The sequence below is a fragment of the Eptesicus fuscus genome, chromosome 13, assembly GCF_027574615.1.
Source record: "Eptesicus fuscus isolate TK198812 chromosome 13, DD_ASM_mEF_20220401, whole genome shotgun sequence".
NCBI lineage: Eukaryota > Metazoa > Chordata > Mammalia > Chiroptera > Vespertilionidae > Eptesicus > Eptesicus fuscus.
The window spans coordinates 82,235,163-82,245,549 of record NC_072485.1 but is presented as its reverse complement, the minus strand read 5'-3'; the positions used below and the strand labels follow the sequence as shown (position 1 = coordinate 82,245,549).

Genomic DNA, 10,387 nt, shown 5'->3' with positions numbered 1-10,387 from the left:
GCCATCGGGGTGGCCAGCAGCCTCGCCAGGACAGAGGGGGAGGCTGCCGGTAGTGCTGAGGTGTGAGAGGGCAGGCAGGTGGTCCGGACTCCCGCGGGGGCCCCGGGAGCCCCAGAAGGAGGGGGGCGTCCCGGGGAGAGGGCGGGCCGGCCGGCCTCGGGAAGCAGCAGCAGCGCGTTGGGCGGGTGCTGCGGGGGCTGCAGGATGGCGGATGGGGCCAGCACGGCCGTCGGGAACGCTGGAACGAAGCACAGGGCTGTCCTGAGGGGGGGGCACCGAGGGGCCGGACTCGGCGCCACCACAGTCACCGAATGCCTCTGGGCCACGTTCTCCAACACGATGGGTCCAACGCCAGGACCCCAGCCGTTGGGCCTAAAGTACTGGGGCTGCGCCGCGGTCTCACAGGGAGACGGACGGGAAAGCCGCCGAAGCGCAGGCGGCTGCGGGGGGCGCCGTGCGCCTGCCGCCCAGGGGGCTCCCGGGATGAGCCGAGGCCCCGGAGCACTCGCCAAGGACTAGAGAGAGCACCTTCGGTTTTTATACAACTTCAAACCTAAACTTCCAGGCTCGCCGGCAAAGTATGGCAGATGGAGCTGACACCACTGTCCACAGTGTCCCTGGGGCCCAAGTTACAGGGCTCCCGTGTCACACGCTCCTCTTTTTTTCCTTTTACCATTTGGGGGAAACAGAAGGGCTAGGGAAACAATGAAGTGGAAAGGGAGAAAGAACGGATAAAGCAACGGAGGGAGGAAGGAAGGAAGTCAAGTGTTGTAAGACGAATCAAAAACAATAGTGGGTGGAGAAGGAAGAGGGTGAAGCCTGGTGCTGGGAGGGCAGGGCCTGGTATTGGGAGGGCGGGGCCTGGTGCTGGGAGGGCGGGGCCTGGTGCTGGGAGGGCGGGGCCTGGTATTGGGAGGGTGGGGCCTGGTGCTGGGAGGGCGGGGCCTGGTATTGGGAGGGCGGGGCCTGGTGCTGGGAGGGCGGGGCCTGGTGCTGGGAGGGCGGGGCCTGGTATTGGGAGGGTGGGGCCTGGTGCTGGGAGGGTGGGGCCTGGTATTGGGAGGGTGGGGCCTGGTGCTGGGAGGGCGGGGCCTGGTATTGGGAGGGCGAGGCCTGGTGCTGGAGGGCGGGGCCTGGCATGGCTGAGGGTGAGGTGGGGAAGGGGGTCAGAGAGCCAGGAGGCGGGACTGGCCACTCACCTTCACAGGACACCCGGTCAGCCCGCAGCCTGAAGCCAGGTCGGCAGGTGCACAGGAAGCTGCCCACGGTGTTGTGGCAGGCATGGTGGCAGACCCGCCTCTCCTGCGGCCTCCGACATTCGTTTACATCTGCAGGAGAGCCTCGCTGCCCACGGCTGCCTTGTCAGGGCTACCGAGCCTTTCTTCCATCATCCCTTAGACTGCAAGGCCGGGGGTCTCCCTGCCCGGGGTGTGGGGTGACTCAGATGCCTGGCAGCGGGGCGCAAGTCTATGCTAGTGCCCTCAGCAGGGTCATGCATCCAGTCGGCACTTAATGGGTGCGCCAGGGACTCATCCCCCAACAGCAGGCAGCAATGATCGTGCTGGCTGGAGGGGAGCAGCCCGCTGGGAACCTCAATCCATACCTCGCACCCTCACACCCACCCATCGGGTGTCGGTGGTGTGGCCCCTTCTGAAAAGTCTCAAAAATCACTGCCCGGCTCGGGCTTCAGGGCACACACCGAGGTCGGCTGGAAAAAGGTCCTTTTCCAGGGCCCTGGGACCCCACCTCCACCCCGTGAGCCCAGCTCCAGCCACACGCCAGTCCCTTGCCGGAGACTCCGGCCGATGGGCTGAGAAGACGGGGCCGCCTTCCACACCAGAGGCACTGAGGCGTAGCGTGCTCCAGTCACCGAGGGGAGCACAGGCAGCCAAGAAAATGGGTGAGGAGAGGGCCCTGGGGTGTATCCGGCAGGAGGGTGGCTTGAGCGAAGGCTCAGGTGCTCACAGGCTCGGGAACAGGAGGTCCGACTGCCTGCCACCGCTCCGTCCCTGTCCCTGCTCTGTCCGTCTTCCTGATGGGCGGCCTAAGTGCCAAGAGGACAGGGTCCTCCCAACCTTACCTACACAGGAGTGCCGGTTGCCATGGAGATGGAAGCCGGGTCTGCAGGAGCACCGGTAGCTGCCAATGCTGTTTCTACACCTCTGCTGGCACGGGGTCCCCAGGCATTCGTCCGTGTCTGGAGGGAACGGACGAGGCTGGGCTCTTTCCCCACGGCATTGTGGGAACATGCGGTCACTCCCCTCTCATCGCCATCCCCTGCCCCACTCAGGGCCTGGGGGACCATCTTCACCCCTTTCTCTCTGCCCACATTCCGTGTATCAACTCCTCAGTGCCCCCCGATCAGCCTTCCCTCCACCCCCACTCATATCCTCGCCCCGGCCACCTTCTCTAGGGCAGTGGTTCCCAGCGTGGGGCACACGTGCCACAGGGGGGCAATTAGACTTTTATGGGGTCAATTCGAGAATGAGTTATTCACAGTGAGTTTTTTGCATTTCTATGGTTCCAGGGGCCTCGTATACAGTATCCTACCTAATAATAGACAGATATGCAAATTGACCGCACCTTCGCTACACCCAAGCCATGCCCACCAGCCAAGCCAAGCCCACCAACCAATCAGGACAAGTATGCAAATTATCCCAACAAAGATGGTGGCTAATTTGCATATCAAGACAGCATAGAAAGAAGCCAAGAGCTGCAGAAGGGAGCAAAGCTGCGGAGAAGCAAGCAAGCCGGGGGGGGGGGGGGGGGGGGGAGGAGAAGGGAGGAGCGGAGGCAGGGCCAGGGGAGAAGGGAGAAAAGCAGGGGGGCTGGCGGAGAAGGCGGGGCAGGGGGACAAGGGAGGAGAGCAGCAGGAAACCCTATTGCAGGATTTTTCCTGCAACAGGAACGCTAGTATAAATATATATGGTGACACATTTATGCATTTCAGGTCTCTATTATATGTTTTGAAACTTTACTTGCTATTCTTTCCTATCACTTCCTATTATTATTATTTTAAAGTTTCTTAGTAATTTCTTCCTCAGTACTTCCACTGTCCTTTCGTTCTTTTATTTTTCTCTTTCATGGATGCCATGTTCTTAGGAAGCTTGTTTAGACCAAGTTCATGGCCTTTTAGGCTTCCTCCACGTGAATAGGAGTTTGCTTTTTGAATAGTAAGAATTATATGTCATGGGGGGTGGGCATCAGGATTTTAGAGGTGCTTAGGTGGGGTGTGGCCAGAAAAAGGCTGGGGACCACTGGGCTAGTCTGGAGAACAACAGCCTCACGCACCTCCCTGCCTCTCCCCGTGCTCCTCCCAGGCCTCCCTCTGCACAGCCCCCCACAGGGCACCTCTGACCAGGCCCCTCTCCCTCCTCGACTCCCACTAGCACCGATGCAGCACCATAGTTCACAAACCCTGGGCTGCCCTTCCCACGGGCTCCCCTGCCCCTCACCTTTGCTCTGGCTTAAATTCTTGCCATCTTCCAAGTGCACCCCACTCATGTGGGCCTCCCCTTTGCCCACGTTCTCTTGTCTGCTTGGACTGCCTTTCTGTCTCGTCTGATGGAAAACTCCTATTCATACCTCAAAACCCAGCTGCTATAGCACCTCTTGTCAAAGCTTCCCCGAGCCGGTATTTGAAAAGGCGAAACCCTACATGTTCATCCGTGTTCATCCGTAAGAGAAGGGTTGGAGCTGCGGGATGTTTGCACTGCAGGGCACCAGGCCGCAGTTCAAAGAGCAAAGCAGGGCTACTGGCCTTGATGGGGAGAGATCGCCAAGGCAGCTTGTTGGAGGGGGAAAGCATGCAGCGGAACGACTGGGTTCAAGTTCCAGGTCCGACATGGTCTCGGGCCAGTTACCTAATGTCTGTAGGGCTCAGGGTTCCTATCAGGAAAATGGAAATGAACTTCAGAGGATAACTTGGAGGATGAAATGAGAAAACGCAGCCATAGTGCTTAGCAAGGTGCCAGACATGATCGTTCAGGACTGTGAGCTGTTCATTTCTTATGACATCTCTGTGATGGTGTGTGTGAGTGTGTGTGTGTGATGGTGAGTGTGTGTGTGAGTGTGTGTGTGCGTGTGTGTGAGTGTGTGTGAGTGTGTGTGTGTGTGAGTGTGTGTGTGTGTGCATGTGTGTGCGTGTGTGTGCGTGTGTGTGTGAGTGTGTGTGTGTGTGTGTGTGAGTTGTGTGTGAGTGTGTGTGTGTGTGTGTGTGTGTGCGTGAGTGTGTGTGTGTGTGTGTGAGTGTGTGTGTGTGTGTGTGAGTGTGTGTGTGAGTGTGTACATGTGCTGGGGAGAGGCAGGCAGATTGATAACCATGTGCTACGGATGAACAGTGTCCCCCAAATTCACCGGGTAAAGCCATAACCTCCAAGGAGGGGGGCCTTTGGGATTAGGTTGTGATGGGGTCTGGAGGGTGGGGCCCTCAGGATGGGATTGGTGCCCTTAGAAGAAGAGACGTCGGGCTCGGGGACCTGGAGGTCCAGACTGCCGATTGCCCTGTCCTTCAACCCCGGAGCCAGGCTGCGAGCCAGGAAGAGGGTCCTCACCAGGAACGGAGTGGCCCGGCACCTGGACCTTGGACTTCCACCTCCAGAACCGTGAGGCTAACCTTGTGTTGCTCCAGCCGCCCAGCCCGCGGCGTTGTCACAGCACCTGAGCTCAGACCCAGGTCGCTCTCGGGGGGGAGCGGGGCGCAGGAGTGGGGGGCCTGGAGCTGGAGGCCTCTGAGCCGTTTCTGACAACGACGACATCAAGCGACAGGCTAACCCGCAGGGCCCGGGGGACGTGTGGCGGCGGCCTCGTGGGCGAGGGCCTCCTTACCTGACTCCTCTCGGAAAGTCACCCTCGATCGGATCGTGAGGGGCTGTGTTCACAGACCGCTCTCATGCTGCTCCCTTAGGAGGGGAGACGCCTCCTCTTCCGTGGGTCCCCCCGCACCTACCCCCGTCCCCGCCTCGTGCCTTTGCTCCCCGCCAGCCGGGGCCGCTGTGGCAGGATGCTTCTCCTGGCCCTGTCTCCAGAGCCGGGCCCAGGCGGCCTGCCGGGCCACCCGGTCCACGCCGGCCCCGCAGCAGCCTCACCGCCCCTCCCGGAGCCGCTCACCTTGGCAGCTGTGGCGGTCGGCGGAGAGCTGCATGCCCGGCCCGCACTCGCACACAAACCCGCCTTCCGTGTTCACGCAGTGGCCCTCGCAAGAGGCGCTTAAACACTCGTCGATGTCTGGGGAGAGAGGAAACAGCCTGGCGTGGCCCACGGTGCCCGTGGTCAGGTGCGGGGAGAAAGCGCCCCGCACGGACCCCGCGCCCACCCCACCAGGGAGAAAGGCCAGGCGCGGGAGAGCCACCGCGGACGACCAGGGGAGCCCAGAGGGGAGAGGCCGAGGGCCAGGCCTCCTCTCTGACCCCCCCAGACTGATGACCAAGAGGATGGCCGGGGCTGAGCCCTTCCCCGCCCGGGGCAGCCCCACAGGGCAGGGGGCGTGGGCAGGAGGCTGGCAGGGCCCCTGCAATGCTTAGTGGCGCCGCTGTGTGCACAGGCCCGCAGGGGACACTGAGGACACACGTGGGACTGAGACACGGCACTGACTCCCCAGATGGTCCCAGTCTGATAAGGCAGGAGCCGCGGCACACGCCCTGGAGGCCACACGGGGCAGTGAGATGTGCCCCGCAGGGAACGCCCAGGCCCAGCGGAGTGTGAGCCGGTCAGGGCGGAGGAGAGATGGCAGAGGACCAGGAGGCTCCAGGGGGCGGGGGGAGTCTGAGGAAGCTCTGGGAAGCACAGGGGAGACCTGGGCCCCACCTGGCAGGAGAGCACGGGTTCCTGCCGGGGCGGGAGGGGGGGCGGGGTCAGGGCTGGGGAGCTGGTTAAGGCTCGGCTGGGCAGCACCCAGGGCAGGTGACTGGGTACAAGCAGTGCTCGGGGAGGTGCAGGCCTGAGAGGTGAGGGGGGCTGGGAGGCAGACCTCCCCACCCCTGCTTCATAGCACCCCTTCCCCCGCCGAGAACCACACGGCTCTGCAGGGCCTACAGGACCGGCTCTGCCCGCTCTGGTCTGCACCGGAGTCTGCCCCCAGGCCCGCGGGGCCGGACACCTCCATTCTCCGTACCCCGGCCCTTCGGAAACACGCCCACGGCTGCCAAGAAGCCCGCCCTGACCCCAGCCCCTGGGACCCCGGTGGCCGAGGCCAGTGCACACACACACACACCCCTCCCCCCCCCGCGCCCGCTGTGACATCGCCCTCTGGCTTCTCCTCGGCCCAGTTCGCTCTGCAACCAGAAGTGGGTGCGGAAAGTGCTCCCCACAAAAGGCATCAGGGGAAGAGGCACGACTTCAGGCGTCCTGAGGGGCGGCGCGAGGAGCCCCAGCAGCCAGACGGTGAGGCGCCCCGCCGGCGGATCTGGGAACGATCAGCGCCCACAGAAGCCCTCTGTCCCGGCATCATTTATGGCGGACGCACCACAGACAAGCTAATGAGGGGTGACAGAGCCGGGGGGTACACTCCACAGCCGTGTGTGCAGCTGTTAAAAATTATGTTGTAGCCCTGACCGGTGTGGCTCAGTGGATGGAGCGTCGGCCTGCGGACTGAAGGGTCCCAGGTTCGATTCCGGTCAAGGGCATGTGCCTTGGTTGTGGGCACATCCCCAGTAGGAGGTGTGCAGGAGGCAGCTGATCGATGTTTCTCTCTCATCGATGTTTAACTCTCTATCCCTCTCCCTTCCTCTCTGTAAAAAATCAGTAAGATAAAATATATTTTAAAAAATTATGGTGAAGGACTATTTCATGCTTCCAATATCACATCTAGTGAGAAAATTCAGACAAAAACTATAGGAAAGGGGTGGTTTCAACCTATGCATGCCTCACACACACACACACACACACACACACACACACATTCACGCTTGCAAACACGTATGCCCCCAGGAGAAGGGCAGGAAGACCTTCCTCTTTCTCGCCAATACGGCTGGGGGGCAGCTGGGGACACGCTGGGCTCTCGCCTCACCGCCCTTCCTCTCCGTCCCAGCGTGCCCAGGGGAGCTCTCTCTCAGGTCTGCACTCGGGGGAGGAAAGGGGATTCTTTCAAAATCGAACCCCAAGAGGCGTTGGCGTCTCGGGAAAGATGCCAGCAGCTGTCGCGTGGCTGCGGGAACTTCTCAAAATCACAAGCACACCATGCTTTTACAGAGTAAATCTGGAGTTCCGCTTTTCTGATCTTTCAAAGGTCACGTCCCCCAGCAGCCGTCCTCGGTCAACCCTCCCGAGGCCCAGCGTGTCCCGGCGGGTTGCGGCCCGTAGGCGTGTGTATGCCGTCACTGTCCCCCCGCTCCGCGCCTGGCCCCGAGAGGCGAAAGAGCAGGGGGCACACGCCTATGGCGCCATCCTCCCTCCCTGCCGCTCTCCCACTGCCGGCTCCTCCTGCCCAGCCCTGCGCTGGCATCTCTCTGGGGACCATCCTGGCAGGAGGGGCGGGGCATGGCTCCTGCCGCCCTCCCCTCCCCCGGGACCCAGGCCTCTTACCGGTGCACCTGATGCCCACCGCCGTCTCCGTCATCGAGAAGCCCACGGGGCACACTCGGGCCACCTCCTGGCAGCCGCCGTGGTTACAGGCCAGGTCGCAGCCGTACTCCCCGCAGGGCCCGTGGGCGTCTGCAACGGGCAGCACACCGGTGAGCGCGCCACGCCCAGGTCCCGGCCGCCCCACCGCCGGGCTCCTCCTGAGTTCCGCTGGGAAGGTGCCTCTGGAGGCCAACAGGCCTGAGTTTAAGCCCAGCTCGGCCACTCACTAGCCACGGCACCTGGCAGCCACTGATTCTGTGCCTCCGCCTCCTCATCCATAAAACAGGAAGGAGCGCCTGCCTGCTAGGGTTGTCTGGAGACGCCATGCTAGGACACCGTGCCCAGGGCCTGGCACAACCTCAGTGCTCACAGAGCTCTCCCCAGGGGCCATCGCCCGCCCCCAGGTACCTGGGCAGGTGGCCCCTTGCTCTCCATCCTGGCAGGAGCAGACGTTGGGAGCGATGCAGACGCCACGCCCGCAGCCAAAGGAGCAGAGGGCTGGGAGGAGAAAGGAGGTGAGGGGTGAGGCGGGGGCCCCAGTCGGCCCCAGCCCAGGGAGGGAGCGCCTGCTGGGGAGGATGTCTGGGGCCCGGGGACAGGCACTTACGAAGGATGCAGTGCCCACTGCCCATGGAGGGCGCCCAGCCTGGGCAGCAGCCACTCCCGAGCCCCGAGAGGCAGACGTGGGGGCCCAGCTGGCGTCTGCGAGAGGAGAGAGCACATTCCACGTTCCGATGCGTCTACAGAGGGGCGAGCGCCTCCCAAGCCAGTCAGTGGGCCCGTCGGTCAACAAGCGGCTCTCAGGACCCGCAGGAGAGGCGACCGGAAGCTTCCAGAGAGAAAGGAGCTGGGCAGCCCGCCGGAGGCAGCAGAGACCCAGTCTCTGTCCTACAGACACCTGCCCGGTGAGCACAGCGGCGTGGCCAGGAGAGAGGGCCTCCCCGGGGCCGCAGCGCCGCGGAGGGAAGCGGCAGTGGATGGAGAGCCGCAGGCATGGCTGCCTCAGGGCCTTGCTCGGACTCACCCGGCCATCCCTCCTGGGACCCAGGTCTCTGCTACCGTCACCTTCTCAGTCAGGGGCCCTTCCTTGCACCCTTACCTTGCTTCATTCGTCCTCATGACACTCACTCCCTGGGACATAAAACTGCTTATTAACTTGTTGGTTTTATTCACTGTCTGTCTCCCCTCCCCCTCCCTGAGGACAAGGGCTCCATCCTTTTGCTCACCCCACACCAGGAGCAGGACCTGACACACAGGTGCTCACTAAATGGCTGTTGAGGGAAAGGCTGAGAAGAGAAGCCAGCAAAACGCAGAAGGGGGAGGGCAGCTGGACCCGTCCTTCCCCAGGTGACATCTCGGGGGGAGGGGGATGCCAAAGGGGGGAAGAAGAACCGGCTGTGCCCGCTGCGGGATGAGGCTCCTCAGCGCAGCCTCCAACAAGCCAGATGCCCGCTGCGGGGGCGCTGGGCCGACAAGCAGCCAGGAGAGAACAAACGCGCTGGGACAGCGGCCAGGACAGGCCTGCATGGAGCTCCGGGTGCGGTCAGGGGGTTCCTGGAGGCTGGGCTGGGGAAGGGGCGCAGGGACGGCCATGCGCGTGCAGGGGGATGCTGGGTGGGAGGGAGCGTGGGACACAGGCCAGGAGGGGGACGCAGACACGCCTACCACCGGTTCTGTGATGGGCCGGCAGCGGAAAGCCCTCCGGCCCGGCTTCACCCGGAAGCCCACGCAGCAGAACCGGACCCAGGAACCCTCCCACCTGCGCTCCACCTGTGCGGAGGCCCATGGGCACGGTCTGCGGGCCAGGCCTCTGGGAGCACCACCCACGAGGGCCCTGGCACAGCCGCGGGGCTGAGGGCATGGTGCGCACGACAGACGCGCCCCCCTCCGGGGAGAAGCCCCTGCCAGCCGTGACCAGCTGTCCGAGCACAGACATGTCTGCAGGGAGCGGCCCGGCCCCGTGTTCTCCGAAGCCTGCTGCTCTCTGAGGTCATCACAGCAAAGGGGGCCCTGGAGGAGGGGGACCGACAGGGAGGCCCAGCCACGCCCTTGCCCGAGAGATGACGTCAGCAGCCGGGGAAGGACCCGCTCTGGAAGGAGAGGGGAGCCAGCCCCTGGCAGATGTTAGGACGCCCCGGGCCTGGGGCGGCGCGGCGGGGAGACAGGTGGCAGGAATGCTCCCCGACGCGCGGGGCCCGGAGTCTGAGCAGACACTGGCGGCGGCCGCGGCGGCACACACGTGTGAGCCGCGAGCTGCGCCCCCCGCAGGCCGCCCCTGCGCCCCCACCCCCGCAGGCAGCGGCCCACGCCAGGCTGAGGTCCGGCCGCCCCCTCCTCCCCCCCGGCATCACGCACACACGTGCTCCGCGGGCCCGCGGCAGCCTGGCCTCCGCCGGGAGCGGACCCGAGGGGGCGGCGGCGTCTGTCGGGGAAGAGCAAAGGGACAAACACCCCACCCCCGCCCGCACCCACGGGCGGAAACCGAAACGTGACCCCGAGAGACCCCGCGGGTCCAAGGTCCGCGGCGCCGGAACAGCCCCCACCCCGAGCGGCCGGCGCCGGGAGCCAGGCCCCGCCCGGGCAGAGCACCGCACGTTCTCCGGCGAAGCCCGCCGACCTGGAGACCAGGCAGGCAGCACGTCCGGCCTCCCTCGCCCCGGTCCGCGCTGCGGGGCGACCTCAGGTGGGCTCCCCGGCGCCTGGCCCTCCGTCCCCTCCCGTCCCCTCCAGGACGGCCCGGACCCAGGCACAGAGATGCGCGCGAGGCACAGCTGCAGTCTCTTTGTCCGGCCCCCACGGACCGCGCCCGCGCGCGGACAGAACCCCA

At 64.1% G+C, this 10,387-nt stretch overlaps 1 protein-coding gene across 1 annotated transcript in view; it reads right to left on the bottom strand.

Moving 5' to 3' along the window:
- VWCE (von Willebrand factor C and EGF domains) overlaps positions 1-10,387 on the bottom strand; it is a 29,073-nt gene that overhangs the window by 18,500 nt on the left and 186 nt on the right. The window contains 8 exon segments of the mRNA XM_054725516.1: positions 1-247; positions 250-261; positions 1,200-1,328; positions 2,081-2,197; positions 5,110-5,226; positions 7,522-7,650; positions 7,969-8,058; positions 8,168-8,262. The exon segment at positions 1-247 is cut by the window's left edge and continues 205 nt beyond it. Coding sequence (XP_054581491.1) covers positions 1-247; positions 250-261; positions 1,200-1,328; positions 2,081-2,197; positions 5,110-5,226; positions 7,522-7,650; positions 7,969-8,058; positions 8,168-8,262 — 936 coding nt within the window.